The 26,303-nt window shown below is 33.1% G+C and overlaps 3 protein-coding genes across 8 annotated transcripts in view; 2 read left to right on the top strand and 1 right to left on the bottom strand.

Annotated features, from left to right (window-relative positions):
- LOC100642586 (dopamine receptor 1) overlaps positions 1–14,861 on the top strand; it is a 58,055-nt gene extending 43,194 nt beyond the window's left edge. For 2 of the 5 annotated variants that reach the window (XM_012316826.2, XM_020867093.2), the window contains exons 2-7: positions 10,450–10,515; positions 10,939–11,248; positions 11,339–11,480; positions 11,798–11,901; positions 12,294–12,576; positions 13,336–14,861. In XM_012316826.2, the coding sequence (XP_012172216.1) occupies positions 11,088–11,248; positions 11,339–11,480; positions 11,798–11,901; positions 12,294–12,576; positions 13,336–13,620 (975 nt within the window). In that variant the 5' untranslated portion in view covers positions 10,450–10,515; positions 10,939–11,087 and the 3' untranslated portion in view covers positions 13,621–14,861. Of the gene's footprint in view, positions 1–10,449; positions 10,869–10,916; positions 11,249–11,338; positions 11,481–11,797; positions 11,902–12,293; positions 12,577–13,335 lie in introns of all 5 variants that reach the window. The other 3 variants (XM_048412403.1, XM_003401023.3, XM_048412404.1) reach the window with 3 other exon arrangements.
- On the bottom strand, positions 14,347–19,347 carry LOC100652212 (methionine--tRNA ligase, mitochondrial). Of its 2 annotated transcripts, XM_020867088.2 has the most exons (8): positions 18,796–19,346; positions 17,521–17,682; positions 17,147–17,421; positions 16,852–17,077; positions 16,548–16,774; positions 16,245–16,479; positions 16,110–16,166; positions 14,347–14,513 (listed from the first exon to the last, which is right to left on the bottom strand). In XM_020867088.2, exons 1-8 carry the CDS (start codon positions 19,046–19,048, stop codon positions 14,347–14,349), a joined length of 1,602 nt encoding a protein of 533 aa, XP_020722747.1. In that variant the 5' UTR covers positions 19,049–19,346. The 2 variants fall into 2 exon arrangements, with proteins under 2 accessions (XP_020722747.1, XP_003401067.1); XM_003401019.4 differs by lacking the exon at positions 14,347–14,513 and having other exon boundaries at positions 15,595–16,166; positions 18,796–19,347.
- A 579-nt stretch (positions 19,348–19,926) lies between these two features.
- LOC100642468 (casein kinase I) lies at positions 19,927–26,237 on the top strand. Its single transcript, XM_003401022.4, has 6 exons — positions 19,927–20,543; positions 21,751–21,860; positions 22,018–22,240; positions 22,338–22,631; positions 22,731–23,004; positions 23,352–26,237. Exons 1-6 carry the CDS (start codon positions 20,412–20,414, stop codon positions 23,366–23,368), a joined length of 1,050 nt encoding a protein of 349 aa, XP_003401070.1. The 5' UTR covers positions 19,927–20,411; the 3' UTR covers positions 23,369–26,237.
- Positions 26,238–26,303: the final 66 nt, after the last annotated feature.

Here is a 26,303-nt window from a genome sequence, read left to right as displayed (position 1 = left end):
ATATAGGAAAAAGCGAATAACCTACGTTGATATATTAAATACTAGCCTATATATATATACGATATATTTTTATTAGAAAAATATATATTTGTATATAAATATTAAATCTACTGTTAGAATTCACTTACATCTTACAATTTTACTAAAAAAAGAAAAAAAATGAAAGATATTAAGTTTTAAGAGGTTCTATAATTATTATAAAATCAATGATTATTATTAAAGAATAGTTGCACGAAACGCAAGTTATTTTCGTTGCAAGCTGTCTATCGATTCGACTTTCTTTGATTGTTCGGTGCTCGCATTCCTTCGCATCACACACATCACGTGTGCACCAGCTGCGAATTGTCAACGATTTTAACTTCCACTGAACGACGAGAGATCTTCAAAAACTTGTTCGTACAGCATTAGAATACAGCGGTTACCGTTCATAAAATCAAAAGTGACAGTATCTCCATGTCGTTGAGAAAGTATCTTTTTTTGAAAAGCCTCGGCAAAGACTCTGAAGGTATCACAAAGTCGCGAGTCAGATAAGAAAGAACCGAGTGAATGGGAATGAGCTACATTCCCAGAAGATGAAACGGAAAATTACATTTTTCGCACAGAAGAGATGGAAATGACTTCGATAAGCGCGGCGTAGCCTTTGGCTAACATTGCTCCCATCGCACTCATCAAACGTGCTACTTGCAATTTTTCTACTGACAAAAAACTTGTTATCCCTCGTAGAAACTCATGCCTTGGCATGAGATGGCAAAGATGATAAGAACGATGTTATAAGATGTTACAATAAATGACATTAAATTATGACTCATAGTAACCCTATTATAATAAGTTATGGCAAGAGATAAATCACAATAATTAACAGTAGAGAAACGAGAAGTTTTCAATCGTAACGTTTATTTATTATTATACAAAACGATTTTGGTAGATTTAAAAAAGAAAATTTTGATCTCAAAAATCAACCACGTTCCTTATGGAAATATTAGAAACAACCGTGGACAAAACTTTGACCTGTGAGATGAAGCTGAAATTTATTGGCACAACAGGTGTCTAAAAAGGACGATAAATTCCAAGCTGAAACGTCTGAATAATAGAAGAATGAATATTGAACGACCTAATGATAAAAATATCGATTTTTTGGTCGAATTGTATCTGTGTTTAAATACTTATGGGCGATGGTATAAGTACGGTGTATCGAAGAACGTTCTCTCGCATGTAGTTTTTGATCGATAGCGTGTAATGTCACGACACACAGAATTTCAAAATACTGTAATAAATTTAGTAATAAATTACTATGGGCAAGGAAGGTAGATAGAGGTCACCGAGAGCAGGGCATTGGTCGATATGCCAACGTCTCCTGCCCGCAGGTGCACCTGAGGTCATACGCGACCTAGCGCAACCTGCATCCAGCGTTGAACGTCGCGTGCGTGGACTTTTTTCAATTTCTATGGAAAAACCACTCACGTAACACTGATTTCGCTTTTGCATTTAGAGGAAAGCAGCTGCGTGGATAGATCTCACAGACGATCCCGCGCTTAGGCAGAAATTGAATAAAAGTTTGGCCTTTGCAGAGTAAATTTGTTAACTTCACACTACCACGACCTGTGATAAATCGAATGATTTGGACACTTAGGTATGGTAAAAACTTTCATCGGTGTATTTTATGTGTGCCATATAAAAAAACACTTTGGAATTACATTTACAGGAAACTTGAAGATGCAAAGGCGCGCAGAATGCTCGTAATATGGAAAAATAGAATTTTCCTAGAATACGTATTACTTTCATACAATTCTTCTACCTCAAACTAACAAAAGTATCTGCAGAAGCTTATGTTTGTCAGTAATGTTGAGCTCGCGAATCATTTTTATGCGTTGTCTCATTGCCTGATCTTCAACGAATGAAAGATTTCCGGTTGAAATATATTTTACATATTTGCAACAATTTGTTACAAATACTTGTGAACGACAACGTATAGGGAAACGTTCCTTCCTGAACTTGCAATAATCGGTTTCAATGGCGGACCATCGAAAATCAATTTGAGAGTACAGTGACAAGAACGTAATACCATAATAACGATAAATCTAACGATTAATCCCGGCTTTACGAGATCAAGTACGGCAAGACATTAGAGTTCACTTTACAACCGACAGCCGCTTTGTAACCGGCTCGTTGAATCTTTTATTTCTTTCAATCCCTTTATCACTCGCGCCCTACCCTTTAAACAGTTTAAACGAAAGAACCTTTCGTTCCGAGGGCGACGGTATTAACGTGGCGAGACGGAACGACAAATTGTTCTCGATCACGTCATTCGAATCATTGTTTTCCTGATTTACTTTCCCTCTTATCCCCTGTTCGTTGACTTTAACCAACCGATGTAATTAGATTCGAACGGATAAAGGATCGAACTGCAGGAAAGCTAACCCCGGCTGCCTACGATAGTGCTTCGTGGTGGGCACAATCGTTTCACCATAATTATAGTAGTAGCTACACCATAGCCGTGACAAACGAGCTCGTTAATGCTCTAATTAGCGCAGACATGCGCCCTTACACGCTCGAATCCCTCCAATTCTCCAAGCAAATTCTACATTATTGCATCTAATGCCTGGAACTGTATAAATGTAGTTTGTGCCAAGAAACTGTACTGACCACTTGGGCCAATTAGTTACCAAGAAATGCTACTATCAGCTACAGGTGTTGTGAAGATACAGACTCGCGGATTACCAACTGTAACCATCGAACTGGCAGCATCCTAAATTTTCCACATTTACAATACCGTAGTTTAGTAATTACAGAGGTGTACGATAATAATTCTTGTTCCATAATTTGTATTTCCTTCTTCTACAAATTACTTGGTGAGAAAGGGTTATTTGGCTCACTTAACTGTTAGTTAACTAGTTAGTTAACAACTAGTTAATTAGTTAGTTAGTAAGAGCTAGTTAACTGGTCTTCACCTTGGTTCGACAGTATTGGCATACTTGTCAACAAAATGATATAAGCGAATCATTAGGAATTTAAAACTTCCAAAAATTTTCTTCTTTGGGACTTTGTTTTAGTAACAAAAATCTTGTCAATTATACATATATATGATGCGGTTGTATAACGCGTACAGGCGGACATGGGGCTATTCATTAAGAAGAAATAAAAAGAAAATGTAGAATACATTTTTCTTTGTATGATGCTTCGTTTTCGAGGAAATTAACATGGCTAATTATAAAACAAACAGGAGCAGATGATCGACAGAATGTTATTCTACGTGCGAAAATAAGTCGAAAATGTGGAATACAATTTGTTCATAAGATGCTTTGTTTCTGAGGAAAGTCAATTTGAAAATTTATCATACTCGTGTAATGTGTCGAGTACAAGTACATACACTTTTTCCCACGTACTTTAAACACCGTTACATCATATGAACACAACTTTCTGTTTGATTAACCGCATTAACTGGACTAATTATCGCGTTCTATATAAGCCAACAGATATTCTAACACATTTGAACGTGATAGTATATCGAACTATCTCGGGATTTAATCGAGAGCTGTTAGCAAGGTGTGCCAGCATTTGAGACTTTCGTTAAATTAATTTCGTCGAATTAGTTTCGTCACAAGGAGGATGAAAAGTGTTACGCGGTTGTTAACAAGCGACCCCTACGCTTGTTGACGAGGTTAATTCGATCATAACCGGCGAGATTTCCAAATAAATTATGTGTCACGAGCTTAAGCCATGGATTCGAAAATTCAATTACGTGGAACAATTAATCGTACTAATGCATCGCAGTCTTTCATCGAGCATGGTTTATGCGTAAATAACGCAGAGAAAATGGATGCAGAACGTTACAGAAACCGAAAATGCGTTTAATTAAAATGGGGAAACTTAATTGGAAGCGACATTATTGTATACATATACGTACATACGATATTTCGTCTTCCGGAATTAGAATCTACCCACGCTTGCTGCTATATAAAGCGTGCCAGCAACCACGGCGCATGAAATTCCACAAACTACGTGCAAAAAGAAATAAAAAACATAGAATATAACTTTTGTTCGTACTATTAGTTTCGTTTTCGAGGAAAATAAGTTTGATAATTTGTCAAGTAATATACGAGTAATAATTGAAGCATCCTAATTCAAGCATCCTTGTAAAAGAACACAGTAAGCACCAAAAATACAATTTTTCAAGTGGAAGAAGACAGTTGCTTAACTTTAAATTATTTACGAAATCATATAAGAAACCTCTTATTCCATATTTTCGACGTATCTTTTCATACAGAATCGCCATCCTCCCAATACTATGACTAGCGAAACGTCGTGTATAGTATCAAATTTTCCAAAAGGCGAAACAAATCAAGCGTAAATCGATCAACCTTTCGAAAAACGATGAAAGATCTTGTTAAATTATATTTTTTGTCAAGTATTGACTGTCGTCGTTGATCTCCTATCATCGCACGTGGTAGCATGCCAAGTTTTATCCAAAAATCCATCAGTATCATGACATGAGAACCGGTGTGTCGTGGATTTTCGAATTTTCTATAGATAAACCTACGCGTACACGTTTCCCGATTCTACCCGTATCGCAGCACATTCATCCGCTCCATTGACTACCGTTTTCCGCTACGTCATTTCTGCACGTTCACTTTCAGAAAAAAAGCACAATACCGCCTGTCAGTGGCATTCGATATCTGCTGGTTGAATTTCGAATGTTGAATTTCGAAGATACCGCGATTCGCGACCGATTTATCAACCAAAATGTATTTCTCTTTATGTTAACGCCATAAGAGTTGCGATGTTAAAAATTCCGATATAGAGACCGCGTTGATTTTAATGTAAAAAATACCAAAACTTTTGCATCGATCAAAATGTATAATCATTAAACAAGATATAAATAAAGAAATAATACAAGTAAATGTACGCGATGTTAATCTAAGAAATACCAATTTTTGCATAACAGGTATACTTCTGTTAGTGCTGTAGTGTTTTTTCTATTTTACTATTTTAATATATAAATATTACTGCTTTGCATGTTTTGTATTTATTGATATTTTTAAATCTATTATTATTTGTGTAAGTTCGTGAAATAGAGCATATTATAAGGAAATATCTAAACTAAACTTATGTGAAAATAAATCCTAGGAAATAGTATGAAACTGAGAACATAATAGCCTTCGTGAATTATACGCTCACGTATCGATACGCTTTCTGACCGATTTTGCCATAATTCTCGTATTCGTGGATCGAATAATAGAAATTTCAATTTCATATTCAACATCGCGAATTTATGTATTACACTGTAAGCCTCTGACAAGCAATTACTGAAACGACATAGGTATATCATATTCGATTGTAAAACACGTATTACTAATTAACACTTTGACTGCCACGTTGACCGGTATATGACCAACCACGGTTTCTCCTATGACACCACGATGATCATTGGTGACCGGAGCGCTTGAACTTCTTATAATTGTAAAAATTGAATGAAAATTAACAATTAGGGCATTTTGAATATAACCGATAAATAGAAGATACTTTGAAGTAAAAAGTGCCCCATTGAACGATTAAACAATTCTATTAGAACATCGATAAAAAAAAATGAGAGCAAATCTTGCATCCAACGATGCACTCTGTTTCCATATATTTGAGGGGTAATCCACGAATATTATTATAAACACAACTTAGAAAATAATCGTAAATGCTGCTTTATAATCGTATAATTGAAGTTAGGAGTGTGCACATACCTTACTATTATATATAGAATAAGCAGATACTGTTTACTAATATCTTCTACACGCTTCAACAATATATTCTGCACGTTTTGCTTACGACGAAATAACGAATGCGAATGGTTTGTTGAAATAAACAAAGCCTCGTTATAATATGTCGCTATCAACTGTTACCAAGGCGCCACGGTGGTCACCCGTGACCACCAATAAGACAAACGGTCCATTGGGGGAGAATGTTGTCTTACATCTGTAGGATCTTACTATAATTAGTTTATTTAAAATGGATTAAACAGGTGTTGGTTAAACAGGAAACGATGGTTGTTTAACATGAACTAAATACAATAACGTACTATAATTAAAACAACTAAATAGTTAATTTGCAACTCTCGTCACCACGGTTCCAACGCTCCACGGTTTAACGCGGACCACACTCTCTCGACAATGCAATTCGCAATCCCTGACTTCTCGATTAACACTGACTGTTAATTCGTCTTTCTCCCTTAGCATCCCTTTGTCTTTTGGCTTAGCCCTACCACGCACGTGTTTCGCAACCGCTCGTGGCCAAAGTCACGCTGGCCTTTACCGCGTAACTATTCGATTGAAAGACCAACGATACATTGTTGGGCCTGTCGACACTTCGCCTTTCTCGCGACATTGTTTATAGTTCGCCCGATATCTCTTAGGCCTCTCGTCCACGATACTACACATCCATGCCATTATACGTTTTGAATAATAAAAATACTCCCGTGGCGTCCCGAAACTTGTGATTTCGGCGTGGCAGTCAAAGTGTTAAGGTTCTAATCGTCAACTAAATCCCGTTCAAACTACAAGTGTTCTAGTTTTCTCGTTACAGAAGTATAGTCTTTCTAATTGAGCTGTAACAATTTAAAGAATATTCTGGGAAATGGAGCAAATATTTGATCTGCTTTTATGACTAACTCGATTATATCGGAGCAATTTGACAAATGGTTAAATGAAAACTATAAAGTCGATAAAGTTTGAACGAATTATTCATCGAGAAAATCTGAATAATATGTTTCATTTCGTTTCCGATTTAAGACAAATTGATCCAACCGTTCAATCCGTACAATTGGCTCGATTTAACGAGATATCGCCGAATCGTTTCTTTCCCCGTAGTCTTTAAATGTACATACACGTATAGTGGAAGATACTGTTACGATGTTTATTAATAGCTAATTTAAAATAGTCTGATGTTTCCATAAAGAGGTAATAAATGCTGCATCTAATTAATAATTATATACTTTTGGTCAGATTCAAATATTTTTAACACAAATCAACTAATCGATTAACATACTTCCATACGGTTGCGTATATATCAAAAATTGCTCACTGGCCACGTAAACTCGCATAACTTTCGTTGCGAAACGTTGAAATCCTGGTGAAACGTCGCCGTATTTTGCCAAACTTTTCCATCTTCTCTTTCACTCTCGAAAAACAACCGAACGATCCAATTCGCCGAGATTTCTCTTTGAAATTATTTGAGGGACACGGTTCGTAACTGCGCAAGGTCAAGCTGAATGTCGGAAATTCAATGGGATGAGCAATTAATCCTCGGCGATGAAAGAACAAGGAATCGTAAATCTCGAAAACTTGCAATTTCTTCGTTCTTTCAAATATTTCTCTCGTCGTCAGTTGATTCTCACATACCTTCTTTGACACGTAAGTTCTTAATATTCGTTCCTTTCGCTTCTTTTTTTGCACCGTAAGCGTTACGTACCTTTACCAAACGCGTCAAAATGCCGCCTGAAAATGAATCGTTCTTTTATTTCGCTACGGCCACGTAAATTCTGTACGTCGCTGAAATAAACGAGGCAAAATTCGCATAAAACGAGAAAAGGGAGGACTCCGACAGCTTATCAAAAAAATTGATATTTATGAGACCAGTTTTTCTCTTTCTGCGATAGCAAACACCTTTTTTTGGCAGAGAAACAAAAAAAGAGGGAAGGTTTAACGAGGTTTAACAGAATTTTAACTTGTTAAGCAAGAAAGATCAGTCACCTCGTCACACGAATTGATAATCTCTTGGGCATAATAATATTTTTGCTCGGATGTTTTTCATTTGTCGTGCGTCCTTTCGTTTCTGTTAATTCTTTAACGCTCAAACCGCATAATCGTCATATAAAAAATATAAAATCCATGAATACGTTGTATTTGGTTGGTTTGAGATCGAAGAGACCAATGAACCGATCTTTAAGTTATTCGCATTTAAGATACTTTCATTTATAAAGTATTTCTATGCATGATGTTTCAAACAACTTTACAACATATCTATACGCTTAATTTAATTTCCAACTGAATATTATAGCAAAGATTTTAAGGAAATAGATAGCTTGCTCTATTTTTTCAACGATTTGATATGGATGAAAGATGTTCCACGAATTGAAACGTAAAGATCTACTTCATCGGAAGTGAAACAACTGAGTTTTGCCAGAGGAAGCTAGTTTTTAAAGACGGATCATATCGTATGTAAATTTGCAAGACCTAAAGCCGACTCAACTAAAGTTGTTCCGACTTTATTAGCTATTAATTTCGTGATTAGAGAAATTTTCAAACAAGAAACGACCCGGTTAACAGGTTAATCAAATAAAGCGTAAAGTGTAATAGTCGTTACGTACACGTTCGATGGGAACGCAAACGAAGTAGAAAATGTGAAAAAGCTAACAAGCAGATAAAGACGTAATTCCGACGAGAGCCTCTCTAATTATCTCCGCGACAGATGTAACGTAATTAACATAAATAAAAGTCGGTTTAAGTGGAAGCTCTGCTGCGTTACGTTAAAAGTATCCGAATAGGATCTCGAGTGTCGCAAAGGCAATTTTGTTTCACGTATAAAACAAACGTGAGTAACAATTTGCTTTGTTGATGGTGTCTATCTTTTTAATTAAGTAATGAGTTTAAAAAAGGGCGAGAGCAGTCTATCACCGCAATGAAATGTTTCCCTTTGCATATGCATGCGTTACACTACGTCCAGAAAATCAATGCACCTGCATACAAGCGGTGCGGAGGTTTTTTCCAACAGGACAGTGGAGAAAAAATACGAGCGCCTTAAAAGCGAGGGCGGGCCACGGGAATTTCTAGTATAGCGGTTAAATACTGCTCGGTCGACATCAAAGAACAGGAGAAATCGAGTGGCGTTAGCGTTAAAAATCATTGCTGTATCGAGATTACATATAACAAGAACAGTACATGTAACAAGTACAATTTCGTTGATTTTCCGATTTTGCTGTTGTCTGATGTTGTTTGGTGGTTATAAGAGCGTACTTTAATATAAAACGTGATTAAAAAAGAAGATATTCGATCCAAAAATATGAACCTTCCAGCAACAAATTCATGAAGTTTCGCGGAGAAACTAACAACGTTCCTAATATTTAAAATGTAACAAACGATATTTTTCATGTAAATATTTTTCAAAATAGCCGCATAACGAAAATTAATAATAACAGTTTTGATAATATATCATTGGTTTGACAAGGTGATGGATTTAAAAATGTTCTCGCGTGAAAAATGTAACTTATCGTATCTTTTCCCCGTGATCATCAATATGAAATAGAACGCCGGTTTTATCCGTAAAAAATATTAAATATTAGCCTCAAACATTAAATATGATGCTGTTGTAGTATTACATATCGTAATATTAGAGAAACTACCGTAATATTGTACATGATAATGTTAGAGATCTAATCCATTGATTACCTATTTGATATTAAATACACCTTATGAATACTAATCGACAATTGACGATGACTTTATTTGAGAAAAGAATTACAAAAACCGGTATGAAAGTTCGAATAGAAAAGATACATAAAACCTGAAGATGGAGAAAGTTGAATTCAAATGTCGAATTTCGCCTAAACAAACACGCGATCAAAATATTTACGTGGTAGAAAATGAGAGGAATGATCGGACTGTAGCTCATTAACGTATGTTAATAAGAAGAAAGTGAACTTCTAGAAATGTTACCGACAGACTATTCATAGAGATATATACATACGTAGTAGAGGCTTTACCCTGACACCCTTCATCTCACGATATTTTTATGTGTCTTCGAGATGGGATAGGACGGCTTGACAGACAACGCGTTCAAGCAGAAGTAAAGAGCCTGTAAACCCAACGTCATCTTGATCCGTCTGTAGTATCGATTTTCCGTGAATACGAATCTCGAAAGTATTCCCGGTGTATCTACAGCTTTGGCGTGAAATATCGGGAAAATATAAAGAGAAAATAGAAGTAGCGGCGCGGCGTGTACGTGCGCGCCACAGTATGCCATTTTCAGTCAGAAACCCGTGCTACATTTTTAGACGGGCAAGAGACTTTCTATCCCAGCGTATATGAAGAAAAAGATGCGAGGGTAAGAAGTAGTAAGAAAATAGGGAAGAACTGCTTTTACGCCTTTCATATAATTCTCCAAGGAAATATTTTTTACCTATTAACATTATATATGGTGTAATTCAATCGCAGAATTTAACCAAACTTCATCAATACCTATATTCTATGTGTGTACTCATCTGCTGAACAATCTTAAGACAGTTACTATTCTTAAGAACCGAAAGAAGTTTAGCGATCGTTAAAAGACAAAGTTTGGCTGGATAGGTCGTGAAACTGTCTGCATATACATTAAAATTGAAAAGAATCGTTTTGTACATCGTTATAATTTACAAATTGTAACGCACTGCAAGATTTAATGTACATGGAAAATGTGTTTGCCTGTTTACAGAACAACCTGACAGACGGGGAAGAAGATCTGCCCGAAGACAGTTTCTCGCTGTTGTCGGTGCTTCTAGTTGGTTCGCTAAACTTCCCATTTGATCGATCGCGACTCGCCCCTCGAAGACAACCCTCTGGGAGGCCCTTCACTCGAAAACTTTGATCTAAGCTCGCTAGATGTATCCCTCTGTTTCCTTTCCTGCTTCATCCTCTGTTCCATCTCTCACTGTCTTCTGTTTTTTCACGCCTTTCGTATTTTCTCCCGCATCAATTTCGCTTTCTCGCTTACTTTTCGCAAAAATGAAATATCATCGGATCGTTTCTATATCAAGCATTCATGAATCTCCTTTTTGTTGCTTTTGTATGGTAAAAAAAAAAGCGTCCGATACCATCATACATTCGATGCACCTCGACTCAGCTCTTCGAGGGGTGAGTGATACTGTTCGAGCAAACACCATCGATTCTCCGCTAGTCCAGTTTCTTCGACCCATTCTTTCAGGATTTCTCTTTCTGGTCTTGATATTCTTATCCGTGGCGGGCAACATTTTAGTCTGCGTGGCAATTTACACGGACCGCGGTTTACGGAGAATAGGAAATTTATTCCTGGCCTCCCTCGCTATCGCCGACCTGTTTGTCGGTTGTCTGGTTATGACATTTGCCGGGGTGAATGATCTTCTCGGCTATTGGGTATTTGGACCGCGATTCTGCGACACCTGGATCGCTTTTGACGTTATGTGCAGCACTGCCTCTATTCTGAATCTTTGCGCAATCTCTCTCGATCGTTACATACATATAAAGGATCCGCTTAGGTAAATATATTCTTTGTTACGTTTAACCGTTTAAATATTGTATCTTTCCTTGATAATTCAAATAACGTTCATTTACCGTTTCGCGGTCAGATACGGTCGTTGGGTGACAAGAAGAGTCGCGGTTGCTGGAATCGCTATCGTATGGTTGCTCGCAGGACTCATATCCTTCGTGCCAATCAGCCTAGGCCTTCACCGAGCAGATGAGCCCGTAATGTATGATGATGGTAAAGAGGTACGTACGATAAATATTAGATTATCGCATGAATTCTGTCTGCTTCTTGATTCGTATCAGTAAGCCATTAATGTTATAAGTAAGTAACAGTGCTATGTATAGTAAATCGATTGAGATAGTATCGATCTAAACAGTCTAGAATTTACAGAAAAAAGGTTATCGAAATTTCCGATTTTTTACAGTTATTGAGAAGCAAGACAGTTTAGTAATTTATTTTTTGCTCGTTAAAAATCTATATATCTGGTATGATGTATAAAAAAGGATGATCCTTTGTTTAAATAACTGCGCGCCTACTCTTCGATCGTTTTATCTTTCAGGAACATCCTACGTGCGCCTTAGACCTTACACTCACCTACGCGATAGTTTCCTCTTCTATATCTTTTTACGTGCCCTGCATCGTAATGCTGGGGATTTATTGCAGGTAAGCTCGAAATAATTTTGAGAAAATTTACTTGTAAATTAGACAAGTGATGATCAGAGGGAAAAGACGTGATATCTTCTGAGTTTTAAAAATAACTATTGAAATATGAAACAAATGTTTGGTTCCAAAATACGATAAAAAGACAATCTCAGTAATATAAGATTGGTTGGGTATGTATTGAATTTGAAAATAGCTTCCTTGGAAGAAATAAGAAATTTATAGTGCGCCTCCTCTGCAAATCTAATAAACTAATATCACGAACTTTCTAAGACATTACAATTTTTTCCCCATACAAAATAATTAAAAACAAAACTTGAAACCCGTTAATTATAAATTATCAAGATATACCATTCAAAGATGTTCTCTCTTATAATATGATTTGGTATTTCCAGGCTCTATTGCTACGCACAGAAACACGTGAAAAGCATCCGTGCAGTAACGAAACTGCCGGATACCTCAATGGCCAAGAGTTTTCGTGCGAAAAGTACTCGCAACAAACCACCAAAGCCGCAAACAAAAACGAAGCCGACAAGTCCTTATCATGTGTCTGATCATAAAGCCGCTATAACAGTGGGTGTAATTATGGGTGTTTTCTTGATATGCTGGGTACCCTTTTTCTGCGTAAATATCGTCGCTTCATATTGCAAGACCTGCATATCAGTCCGAGCATTCCAAGTATGAATATGTCTCTTTCTTTTCTCGCAAGATATCGTTTCCAAAGAAAACAGATATGCACAGAACCATACTCGAGTGGATTTTTTAATCGTTATTTTAAAAAAATGAATATCTGCTTTTTCTGCTATTTCTCATTAACTCACTAAGGACCAAAAATGCATTAAGGTAACATACGTAATGTCTTTTTAGTAATTTTGAATTATTGAATCCATTTATAGTCCATATCGCAATTATGAAAAGAAATTTCAAGCATTTGCTCAATATCGTTACCGTTGCTAATTTCTTCTTCCATTTAGATCCCACAGTTTTATGAAATTTAAAGAAATTCAAGTATTTTATATCACTATGGTAAACTATTTTTGTTCAGTTTCGATTTGTGTATGGACTTCTGTAATATACCTACTACTCTAATACATTTTTATAACTTAAAAGAATAACTCATTTTATTTATGTTTTGTAATAATGTCTTAATTATTTCGCTAATGGTCCTTATTGGATTAAACCACGCCATCATAAAAATATTTTTCAAAAACATCTTTTATCTGAACGTTCACTATTTATACTAATTAAAACATTTTTAAACGACCCTTAACCTAATACAATCGAACTTCAATAACTCGTATCTCAAGCGAAGAATTAAAGAATTAAAATCTTACAAAGGTTTTCGAATTATAGTGACTCGATCGAAGTTCGACTGTATTATGATCATAAAAAAGATGTAAAAAAAGAAAACAAGAAACAAAGTTTGATATGTAACAGGTACTCACTTGGCTCGGCTACAGCAACTCGGCCTTCAATCCGATCATCTACAGCATCTTTAACACAGAGTTTCGAGAAGCGTTCAAAAGAATTCTTACAAAGGGTGCGCGAGCCCGAGGAAACCAACCGTCGACTAGCGAATGCGGAGAATTTCGATCCGTGGTTGTACAAAAACGAAACGGGTCTATGATCGAATGTAATATTAGTCCAAGATCAAGCGCGGACAGTTGTCAAGTCGGAATGATGGCGCAAAGACATCGCGATACTATCGTCAGTGCGATATAATCAGACTCGAATTTCTCCCTTCAGATTTATCGATCTTCCTATCGAACTTCCTATCGCATTTCGCCTTCCTGCGCATTTCGCGAATCTAAATACAGTTAAAAGATTTTCCATCGCGGTCATTAATCCTATGTAAGTGATTTCATTAATAACACGTTGACTGCCACGCGAATTTTATATATTTTGCTCTTTAAATATACTATATACTTAATTTTTGTAAAATATTGTATTTGTGCATTTTTTATCTAACAGTGTTATCTAAATTATTCATATTGTTGAAAATTTGTTAGTTCCTAAAATTTATCTTATTTTAATCATTCGAAAAAATTTGATTACATGCGTCATCGATAACCATCGTGGCAATCAACATGTTAATAAAACCATGTCGGAAATATTATATCCCTCCTGTCGTCAGTCTTGCGCGTGGCACTCTACGTTCTTGGTACGAATTTTTCGGTCGAATCGAAGAGCGTTACATGAACATATCCATATATAGTAGTTACAAAAAGTACCTTTATTTTTCATTTTCATTTTCACAGTATCACTTTTTTTTCTTTTTTTTTTGTAGTCATATGAAAGTACTATTAAATGATACAAAATTTACTATACCTAAACCTAATTAATTAGTATGTAAATGCTATAATAGATACAATGGTGTAAAAATACTTTTTATAGCCACTGTAATTTTTCAAGTTCCCATAATGGTAACAGGTGGAATAAAAATTACAATCATCTAGAACAGTAATCGTAACTGTCGTTGTCAACTTCAACGTTAAACTTTACTGTTTCATTATACAGAAAATGTATTACAAAATCTGCAAATGCTTTTCGAGATATCGAATTCGTTGACTTATCGAGTTCTCCTCGACAGATATTCCACGTATTTCTCATATCATCTGCAACAAACAACCAGATTTAAACCACGTACTTTACGCATAAAATATCTCGAAATAATATAGATTTTATCGCCATGAGCAACAGTCACCAAGTAACAGTACGTTCCCTTTCTTTTCCTTTCCCCTCTCACGCCAAACAGAAAAAGGTTACATGTGGATTTTTTTTGCTGAATATTTTTCTTTTATCCATGGTGAAAGGGGAAGAGAATTTATCGATATAAATGGACGGTTAAGAAAAAATATTTACTTAAAGACAATCACCAAAAGGTAGTTCAAAACATATCCGTGAGACATAATCTGCTCTTACACTAAAAGGAATAAACACGAGCTATCAAAAAAAAAAAAAAATCGAACAGGAGGATATCAATTTAAAAGTAAAAAAAAGAATAAAAAAAAATAAGGATTAAAATTCGTGGGTAGAGAAATTCGAAACTAGTATTTAGGTAACGTTCTCATAAAGCAATTGTAATTATAAAATCATGTTAATAGCGCATTTACGATGTGAAGCTGGATGTTACATTGAAGTACTAATAGTAACGTCTCTCGAATCATAGCTTATACATATTAGTACTAGGATCGCGGTGGAATCCGCACAGATTCATTTTCCATCTTGTAAATAGTCATTTATTTATTTTTCTATTTGACGGGACACCAACACGCGATCCACGTATTTTTGCATTGTAAGCGATATTTCGTTTAGGTGCTAACGTGTGGCAAAACTGTTGCGCAACCCGTCGAATCTCAAATCTGCGTCACTTATCTAAACGAAAAAAATCTTTGCAATATGCAACCGACGCTCATAGAGTCTCTTCTATCATCTATATCAGCGATTTACAATGTGTACTGCATTCCGATAAGAGAGAGACTACAGTTAGAATATCGTAATAAGATAAAAAAAAAAATACAGAAATCTTACGTTTTTTCTGTCGGAATGATACGTGCACGAAGTCGATGTATACTAATGATATATCTGAATGATCGTTCTCTGTAAATATATAACGTAAGACTTCCACGCGAATATTAAATTTGTAATATTTTATTACATCCTTATCATCCTATCTGTTTATTAATAACTCAAATATTCAATGTCTTCTCAATTTTTTATTTTTTTAAAAAATAACATATTCTGCGTCAAAACATGTCTTGTTTCATTCGAAGCATTTGTTAAGTGAATCGGTTTTGTATCTTCCCAAGTACGATTGCTTTTTGAAACTTGAAGAACGTCAAGAAGATTAGAAGCTGACTTTGGTATAATGGGATACAATACTAAAGCAGCTACTCGTAAATTTTCCAAAGCTAAAGAGATCACAGCTTCAAGTTGCTTTACAGAATCAGGGTCTTTGGCTTTACTTAATTCCCATGGCCGATGATGATGAAACATTTGATTAGCAATGTGCAACATATTCATCACAATATCCACTGTGTAATACAAATTATATTTCTCATAATATTCCTTAGCTTTTTCACTTAATTCTTCCAAAGCTATTACATTTTTACGAGCTATCTCGGATTTTAAAATATTTGTATATTCGGTTGAATTATATATTATTCCGTCTGGATTAATACTTTTACCAAAACAACGATTAAATAAATTACCTAGTGTATCAGCTAGCTCAGAATTTAGTATATCCTGAATTTTCAAATTGTTATAATCTACAAGGAAGAAATAAGATATTAGAAAATAAAGAAAGGGCAATATTTGAAACATATACCACACATTCTTTGTCTTACTTGCATCTGTGGGCAGCATTGCATGTCGTAAGAGAAAATATCTTAGACCATCTTGTGTAAAATTATGCATTGCTTCAAAAGGTGATATTACATTTTCTTTGGATTTTGACATCTTTTTATCTTGAACAGTCCAATGTCCATGACATATAAGTTTTTTTGGTAATTCAAGACCAGCAGCCATTAAAAATGCTGGCCAATATATACCATGAAATTTCAATATATCCTTTCCTATAACCTAATTTAGAAGTATTCTTAGATTTGCATAGTAACATTCTCAAATTAGAACAAAGTAAAGACATTCACTTGTACAGTTGGTGGCCAAAATTTTCTAAATGAATCATCTGGATATCCTACTGAAGTTAAATAATTGACTAATGCATCCAGCCATACATATACTGTATGAGATTCATCAGAAGGAGTAGAAATTGCCCAAGACACTCTCTTGATAGGTCTAGAAATACTTAAGTCTTGTAAATTGTCTATCCACGGAATCAAGTTCGTGCGATATATTTCTGGTTCTATTACATTTGCTAAATATAAATTCAACCATTAAAACTACAATTTCTTTTAATTAAACCAAATTTGTTAAATCGAATTGTATATATACCATTTTCCAACCAATGTTTTAATTCATCTTTAAAAGAAGACAATCGAAATTTATAACACTCTTCCTCCATCCATTCTAACACATCCCCTGATTCTGTATATGCTTCATTAATATTTGTGGAATTCTTTTTTACTACATCTTTATCTGGGACAAATGCTTCTTCTGATACATTATACCAACCAGAATATTTTCCTTGATAAATATATCCATTTTTTTCTAAACGATTCTGCAAAATTTTAACTTCATGTATTTCTCTATCCAATCTTATTGATTAACAATCTATAAGTTTAACTACCCAAAAGTCATGAACTGCTTCTTTATGTCGTTCTTCAGTTGTTCTAATAAACTTTGAATATTCAACATCAAACATATCACACATTTCTTGAAATTGACGTGAAACCCGAGTACAATATTCAGGAATAGGTAAAGTCACATTACTTGCAGCTTTCTGGACTTTCATGCCATGTTCATCTGTACCTGTACATAAAAACACAGAATGTCCTAGCATAGCATTGAATCTAGCTATGGTATCTGCCAAAACTGCTGTATAAAGATGTCCTATATGTGGTCCTAAGGAAAAGTAACAAATCAATGTTTTAACATTGACTGTCATAATGTATATTTCTATGCATTTATAAAACAAATTCTTCTATGTTTATAATAACATACCAGCATTAACATAAAATATAGGTGTAGTAATATATATGCTTTTCATTGCATGATCACTAAAATTCCTTTTTTTAACATAATTCCATGGTTGTGTTCTTGTCGTTACGAACGGAAACATCCATAAAGACTGAATATGACAAGATCTTGACAGATGGACTGTAACTAAAATTAAAATTAATGTATATTAGGACTATTCAAAACAATGCAAATGCATAAGATATAAAACATCTGAAAATCAAGTGTAGTAATTGTAGTTGATAAATAACTCAATATAAATATTTTACTTCATCATTTATTTTCAGAGCACTATATACAAATTCTGTATATCCACAATATCAAATAAAATATAATTACAATAAATTTTATATGCAAATATTCAATTATTGTAATTCCAATTGTATTGATTCTAACTGTGCTACAAGATCCATATACTTAAATTCATCAGGCTTATTAGTAAAAGTTTCCAATAGTTGTAATCTCTTTGTATTATCTGTACAATAATATAATTGTAACTCATTCACTAAACACTGTGCTTCTTGCACGTTAATGCATTTTTTATCAAATTCGCCACGCATAAGAATAATTCCTTTATCATCTCTTAATTCTGTATAATGAACCAAAGTTAGACATTCTGGTGCATTCTCTTTATGCGCTTGATACCACAAAAGTGGTGTCATATGGATCTCTAATCCATAAAATTGACTAACAATGAACTCATATCCTTGTTTCCTAGGTAATGGCAACAAAAACGTTGTATGATGCTTGCCACGTTCAAACATTTTATCAAATTGCTCTGGTGTTAATATACCACATATGTAATCTTTATCTTTATGATAATCTTTCCAAATTTTTACAATCTCATCCTTTGATTTATCCTGAATCATGTCAACTTTCATTATGGTATTTAACTGAGCCTGCTCAGGTTGCTTGTTCTGTTTCAAATATGGTTTTGCTTGACTTTGATAGTACTGATACTCGTCTTCCTGTTTCTCTTTAATTTAACAATATATATATATATATATATATATATATATATATATATCAAAGAAAGCAACATATAATACTTATTTATGAATAATTATTAAAAAGTAAAAACAATTAAATAGTATGTTATATCACTCACACATTTTTTCTATATTTTTATATTTGTTATATTTCAATAATAATAAACGAATAACACATATATATAATAAAAAAAAATGTATCGATTTTCATTTAATACATTAATAATAACAAATATTAAGTATTTGCAAAATATTATATAGGTTATTATACCTTTCCTTTCTTGAATCTTCTTTTCTTCGTTTTCCACACGCTGTAAGAATTCTTCTGGACTAGTTTGTTGAAATTTCGCTATTTTATTAGCATATTTCTCAAAAAAAGGATTTTTTTCAAGTCTTTCCAAAACTTTTTCAAGCTTTGTACAAGTTGTCATAATGTATCTCTTATTGCAATTGTTTGTACGAAAAAAAACGTTTTTCATAAATATTAATATTGGTAGTCGTATCGCTTGTGAAGAAATTGCCATTGATCATTCAATGTTTGTTAGTTATTAATTCAACAATGTAAACGTAAAAAAGTTTTCGTTACACGTTCATCTTACTATATATACATATATAGCATACATCTTAGATGTCGCTCAGTACTTTACAAAATTCGGAGTATTTTGCGCTGAATACCATCAAAATCGTAAACGGAAAAGTGCTTGTAACATTTTCTAATCAAGTTTTCATTCAATTTAAAGCAAACTATAAATAAGAAATGTAAAACGCATTTCGTATCAATTTCTAATAAGTAGCACAAGGTTCCGGTACGATCAGTAATGTATCTATGTATATACGAATATACATCCTTAAAAAAGTAATGGTACTTTTGACCTATATTGCTCTGAAGTACATTATATGTGTGTACAATAAAAATTATAAATATTGTTCACGATATTATATATATTTTTTACAAATTTCAAAATTCTTCTACATTACTTGTTTCACAAAGAAATTATCTAAGAGTATAATTCCATACTCTTAAAAATAAGTATTACAAAAGTATGCCAATATCAAGTAGAAAGAACCAAATCTTTTTAAATCTGTTTAATTTACTCATTTTACTCGTATTATTTCTCATGTAAGGTATAAAAATATAAAATTATCGAAAAAAATATGAAAATATAAAATATTCTTGCTTGTTCTTTCTCAGTTTTCATTTATCTTGCCAATGAATATCTTTTTCTTTAAATGCTAAATAATTGTGACAGAAAGAAAAATGCGACTCGGGAGAAAAAGTTCCATTTTAATAACACATGTTTCGACTTATATAGACGTCACTGTAAGAGACGGTGTTCATTCGAGGAATCGCAATCAGATTGATACAGGCCTGGCGAAAATCTAGTACCGCGAATTCAAGCGAGTTATTTTGCACGATTAAATTTTGAGACAGTGGTAAACTCGTAGCTAGGCCGAACGAAATTTTTCTCGTAATTAAAATAGAAAGTTTCCGGATGGTTCGATCGAAAAGATAGTGTGGTTAATTAATAGCAATTCGTTGATAAGGACTCTGACTTGAACGCCGCCCGTCGTGACGCATCGTTTCCGCAACGTCAGTTGCTCTCGTGCTTCTAGCGAAAGGGAAAATGTCGGCGTATTAGTGGGGTTTTGTTGTGCCACTAGAGAGTGACTTTTGGGCTACCTGAGCAGATTTTTATCGAAGAAAATCGTCGATCGTTACGACTTTGGGAATAGTCAACATCGTCGAGTTTGCCAGTAAATGGCGTATAAGTCCTATCGGGTACGCTTAGTACTTTAAATCAGGTTCGAGTCCGACGTGAGCCAGTCGTAGAAGTCCGCCGTCGGTTCTAGCGGAGGAAGGATAGAAATAGGGAAGCCAGGAGCAATATGTCGATGCAGTTGGCAATGTCAGTAGCAAAGAATGAGTTTATTGTGGGTAGCAAATACAGGCTGTTGAGAAAGATTGGCTCGGGATCCTTCGGCGACATTTACCTCGGTATCAACATCTCTAATGGTGAGGTAAGGAGTACCGTTTCACGTGAGACGACCTGCCAGCACATCTTCCACTCCTTGTCTTACTTCTTTTCTTTTTTAATTTTTCATTCCATTCGTAACAAGTTATTCAACTATAAGTTCGTATCGTGACAGAAATTTCTCCTTATGATACTAAACGTTATTAAACTTCTTACGAAATATGTTTTTTTTATGATATTGTTATTGGTTACATGAAATATCCATTGTTTTCCCTTGGAGAATTTGCAACTTGTAAACTTTCCGTTTCGGTAAAGTTATGTCTATTTAATCGACATACAGAATTACAATTTTTCAAAATTTCATAGCCTTTATTTAATTGTAAACGATCATCCAACTTTTTGCAATGTGATTGACCTCTATATGTAAAAAAGAACAGTATATTTATTGTTTATGTGTGTAAATCGTAAGACAATGTTTATTATTAAAATATATATATCTGTAATGTTTGTCATAAATTAGATAGTACAAAGTACCAAATAAGCGTTTAAAAATTGCTCCTATATCGTTAAAATTCTTTTCTGCAGAAAGTAAAGTTCATGTCTAAAACCTGTTTTTATCATATTGTACTGTTTTATTCTTTGTGTTTATATGAAATTGTTTTCAATAATTCTATTCTACAGCATATTACATTTCCTTAAAACTTTACATAAAAGTTTTTGTTATTATATTTTTTGCTTATGAATATTGTGTGTTATCGAATTACATTTTATGTATCAAGCAATTGTTTTTGGAAATAAAAATAATACAAAATTAATTACTAAGGTGTAATAGTGATTTCATTATTGATATATGATGACAAGTGTTAAATATTTAATATATAACATATAACAATTATTTTTATATTAAATACAGTTTGGTTGTATGTATATGTGTGCAAATTTTAATACAATATTAAAATAATAAATATAATAAAAGCATAATAAATTATATAACTTTCTATATGTACTTATAACATAAATATTTATTTATTTAAAGAGTGCTAAATGAGAGTAATTATGTATGCCATGCAATAATTATATAAATAGTATAAATTTAATTGGTAATATGTGACATATAAAAAAAAATAAACATTTTATATAAAGACAAGTATGTATAGGAGACAAAATATTCTAAACCTGTAATAGTTTATGTACAAATTATATTAGCTTGTTTTAATAATAAAACATATTAGGTATATTATGTATTATTCTAGGAAGTTGCTGTTAAGTTGGAAAGTATACGTGCTCGACATCCTCAACTCTTATATGAGTCAAAGCTATATAAAATTTTGCATGGTGGTATAGGAATACCTCATATACGTTGGTAACTATTACCTTTAACAGCTTTTCTTATTTTTAAAGAGATATCCAACATGTTATAGATATTGTTATCTAGTGTGTGATTAATTTATAAAATAGACAATTAAGTTTGCTTTTTGAATAAAAATACAATTTTACTGTTATTTTCTTGTTAAATGTAGGTATGGGCAAGAACGAGAGTATAATGTACTTGTCATGGACCTCCTTGGTCCATCTCTTGAAGACCTCTTCACCTTTTGTACTAGAAGATTCACAATAAAAACAGTCTTAATGTTAGCAGATCAAATGATTGGTAGGATTGAATATGTTCATTGCAAACATTTTATTCATAGAGACATCAAACCAGATAACTTTTTAATGGGCATTGGCCGTCATTGTAATAAGGTATATTTTAACAATGTTAAATCATAACACAATCTACAATGTAGATTGTATAATAATTTTCATTGTAATATCATGATAATTGTTTCTAAACTTTTAGCTTTTTCTCATTGATTTTGGATTAGCTAAAAAATATAGAGATAGTCGTACAAGACTGCATATAATGTATCGAGAAGATAAAAATTTAACAGGCACAGCAAGGTATGCTTCGATTAATGCACATCTTGGAATAGAACAGAGTCGCCGTGATGATATGGAATCACTTGGTTATGTGCTTATGTATTTCAATCGCGGATCTCTTCCTTGGCAAGGACTTAAAGCTGCTACCAAAAAGCAGAAATATGAGAAAATAAGTGAAAAGAAAATGTCCACGCCTGTGGAAGTTTTATGTAAGGTAAGTTTAATATGTTTATGAACTTATAAATTTTTTATTAAAACTAGAATACATTGTATTATTTAGAAAGAAACTTATTTATTAATTTTTTTTAATCAGGGATTTCCTGCTGAATTTGCGATGTATTTAAATTATACACGAGGTCTACGTTTCGAAGAAAGTCCAGATTATATGTATCTTCGCCAACTTTTCCGTATACTTTTCCGTACATTGAATCACCAATATGATTATACTTTTGATTGGACAATGTTGAAACAAAAAAATTGTCTCCCTACTTTAACATCTGGAAATGGTCCAGGTCAATCCGCACCAAATGCTCAGGGGCAAGGACAAGCCCAAGCTCAGCCACCAGCTCAGACCAACACTCAACCAGGTGTCTTTTGCTATATCATAAATTATACTGCATATTACATCATCTTTAGTTTCTATACATACATAAAAAATGTTATACTGTTAACATACATGTTATAACATGTTATAACATGTTAACATACATACATGTTATAATAGCGACATAATAATTTATACAAGTATTTTCTATAATGTATAATCAAGAGCATAGTGAAAATTGACTATCTTTTTTCGTTTTAATCTCTCTTATTATTACAAAATTTGATATATAAATCATTATTGGCATTAATATTCCATTTCACTAGTATTAATCGTCATTTAGTATATTATTCTTCATTTATATAACATACAATGTACTGTTTGTTTCAGAAAGGATAAAACTATAATTCCTTGTCATTGCATCAATCCTATTTGCAGTTATTGAAGTGTCCAAGACCAGGTACTCAACTTTGTATGAATGCCATGCAAAGAGTCAAATCAATCAATCCTCTAAGTTTGCATTAAGGAGGAGATTTATGGTTACAAGCGTATCGTACACGAGTAAAGGACAATGCCACAGGTACACGTTTGTGAATTCGCTAATTAGTGAAAACTTCAATGTATTCTCAGTGCTTAGAGTTTTGGTTGATCCACCTCTTTGTGCTTAAAATCCAAGTGAAATCAGCCAGAGGTGGCTTGTTCTTATTTTGTTATTACCTATTTAATTCACCGTTGATAATAATTGAAATAAAGGTTTTGATGCCCCGAAGACCTTTGTAAAAGATTACACGTAACGGTGTAATGTGTGATTTAATCGAAAATCCGACAAACAATTTTCATAGAAAGAAAGAGAGGATGCGGTTTTGACTACTCTTAAGCATTCGGGGGTAATTAAATGAGTACATCGTATAAAATTTTATATCTATTCTACAAATAGAAACACAAACGTGAGGACGAGTGAATGATTATGCGAGAGTATGAAGAAAATATATGTGTACTGAGAGATAAATACAGTTTGTTGCTTCCCGATTTTTGTTTTATTCTCAGTACAATACGATATAAATATAACGTGTGCAACTTCGAGAGAAATGTTAATATTTTTCTTACATAAATTATCATGTCAATGGTATCAAAGATTTTTCTTTAATACTATTGACACTATGGTAACACTTTCTTTCTATATGAGTATATATGTATACATACATAAATATGTATATATATACACACACAACGTAGACATAAACACATACATACGTATGTCGAGTAAGTGGAAGTATCTTTGAAATAAATACTGGAAGTAATATTACTATTAAGGCAGCAATTTAATTTCTAGATACGTTGTATCGATCAAGAAACGAACAAATTATTAGCTACTCTGACCTAATAAACTTCACTCTTTACTCTCTTTCTTTCTGTGAGTATATTTAGTCGATCATGATAAATAAAATGAATATTAAGCAGATTTCTCTGTATTGGAGATGGATTACAGATTGCTTTACATTTAAAGAAAAGAATATATACAAATAGTACATAAAATACTTGATGCATGGAAAGCAACTCTGTAACCAGTTCCAGCCAAAGGACTTCCTCCATATAGTTTTAATGGCAGAGACTGTGCAGTAGTATTTCCCGCGCTATTGCTTCGATATTAAGTTTATGTTATGTGACTTACGAGATCTTTAACCGATCGGGCAGTTGGTTAATATGCATAATGAAATCTCGTACACGAAGTCACGTTAAACACAGTAGAAGTTTTAAAAAAATTCGTTTCTGTCATTGAAAATTTTTGTTTACATCAACCATTCTAGTTGCGTCAATATTCACGTCTATGTTCCAAGCACTACTTCCAAAATGATATATAATCAATAATGTTAACTCATGTCCTTACTATAAAAATATTCTTAAAAAATAAAAAAAAAATAATAAAAAAATGTCCAGTCAACGTTAGTACGAACCAAGATACAAGGGATAATACGACTGGATCCTGTGTACCGTTATATTTTGGAAGGACAATTTGTTTGATGAAGTTTTTAGACAGTAATAAAAAGAAAAGAGATATAATCATTAAATAACTTTGAGTGAATGTATGGTTTATTATTATTATTATTATTATTATTATTTTTATTATTTTAATATTATTACTATTATTGAGAATTAAGAAAATGAAAAGCAAAATTAATGAATAAAAGTGTGTACTACTATGCAGCGAGAATGAATGAACGAGTAAGTTAATGAATAATTAATGAATAAGCACTTATTACTATCTGGTATGTATGTATGTATATATAGGATGTCCCGTGAGGTATTCAACAAATTTTTCCCACGTGTTCAGCAAATCATTCTGAATAAAAAAAATGTCATATACTCTATAGATTTATTTAATTTCGTTATCCATCAAAAGTAATACAGTGGATGAATAGTAAAAGAACAATTCAGTTACGTTTTTTACATAGGCAATCTTCAAATCATGTATGTGATGCTAATCGTTATTTTTAATGAACTTACCACCATATTTATATTATAACAGAGTTCTTATAAAATAAAATAGTTATATAACAAGATAAATAAACGAAATGTTGATTGCTATTGATAACTTGTGTACTCATAAGAGTGAATTTATACATTCTACTTAATCTTGTATGCTAATTTTAATGATACTAATATTTCTTATTTTCTATATTTTAATCATGGAAAAAAGGGTGGTACTTCAAAAATCTTGTATATATGTTTTTAATATATATACAATATATATATATACAATAAATAAATAAATAAATATATATATATTTATATATATGTATGTGCGTGAGCGTGTGTGTGTGTGTGTGTGTGTGCGCGCGCGCGCGCGCGTGTGTGTATATTCTTTTCTATTAATATTATAGTAGTAGAAAACAAGATAAAATTTGTATATGAATTTGAGATCAATGTAATCTACATCTTACAGATTGGAAATAAGGAACTGAACCATTATACTTGAAACAAAACTAAACATTTATCGACGATTACGAAACGAAATAAACCTATAATGTGACGACCTATAATGTATATTCTTTTTATTCTTAATGACGTAGCAAATACGTAAGAAAAATTTGTTAAATACCTCACAAGATATTCTGTACACAGATAATGCTTTATATATGTGCATACATACATACATGTGTGTATGTATAATAAAATTATGACAGTAATTAAGATATACGTTATTTCATAAATAATGAAAATCATCAACAGTTTATTGCTCCTTTTATCGCTATAAATAAAAAGTGGAACATTGTATTATAGTCTCTATTTCATTAAGTGTCAATTTTGATGGCAATACACGATTATCGTTATCCAGAATGG

This window comes from Bombus terrestris, chromosome 15 (assembly GCF_910591885.1).
Source record: "Bombus terrestris chromosome 15, iyBomTerr1.2, whole genome shotgun sequence".
Classification (NCBI taxonomy): domain Eukaryota; kingdom Metazoa; phylum Arthropoda; class Insecta; order Hymenoptera; family Apidae; genus Bombus; species Bombus terrestris.
Note: the sequence above shows the minus strand (reverse complement) of the source record. Positions and strands in the feature narration are given on the sequence as shown.

Excerpts from the sequence above, each read along its gene's own strand:
- LOC100642468 (XM_003401022.4), top strand. The coding sequence starts at position 20,412 with ATGTCGATGCAGTTGGCAATGTCAGTAGCAAAGAATGAGTTTATTGTG. Across the intron at positions 22,241-22,337 it reads TTGGCCGTCATTGTAATAAG|CTTTTTCTCATTGATTTTGG; the intron begins GTATATTTTAAC and ends CTAAACTTTTAG. Across the intron at positions 22,632-22,730 it reads CTGTGGAAGTTTTATGTAAG|GGATTTCCTGCTGAATTTGC; the intron begins GTAAGTTTAATA and ends TTTTTTAATCAG.
- LOC100652212 (XM_003401019.4), bottom strand. The coding sequence starts at position 19,048 with ATGGCAATTTCTTCACAAGCGATACGACTACCAATATTAATATTTATG. Across the intron at positions 16,480-16,547 it reads TTTGGCCACCAACTGTACAA|GTTATAGGAAAGGATATATT; the intron begins GTGAATGTCTTT and ends CTTCTAAATTAG. Across the intron at positions 16,167-16,244 it reads AATGCTGCCCACAGATGCAA|ATTATAACAATTTGAAAATT; the intron begins GTAAGACAAAGA and ends TCTTCCTTGTAG.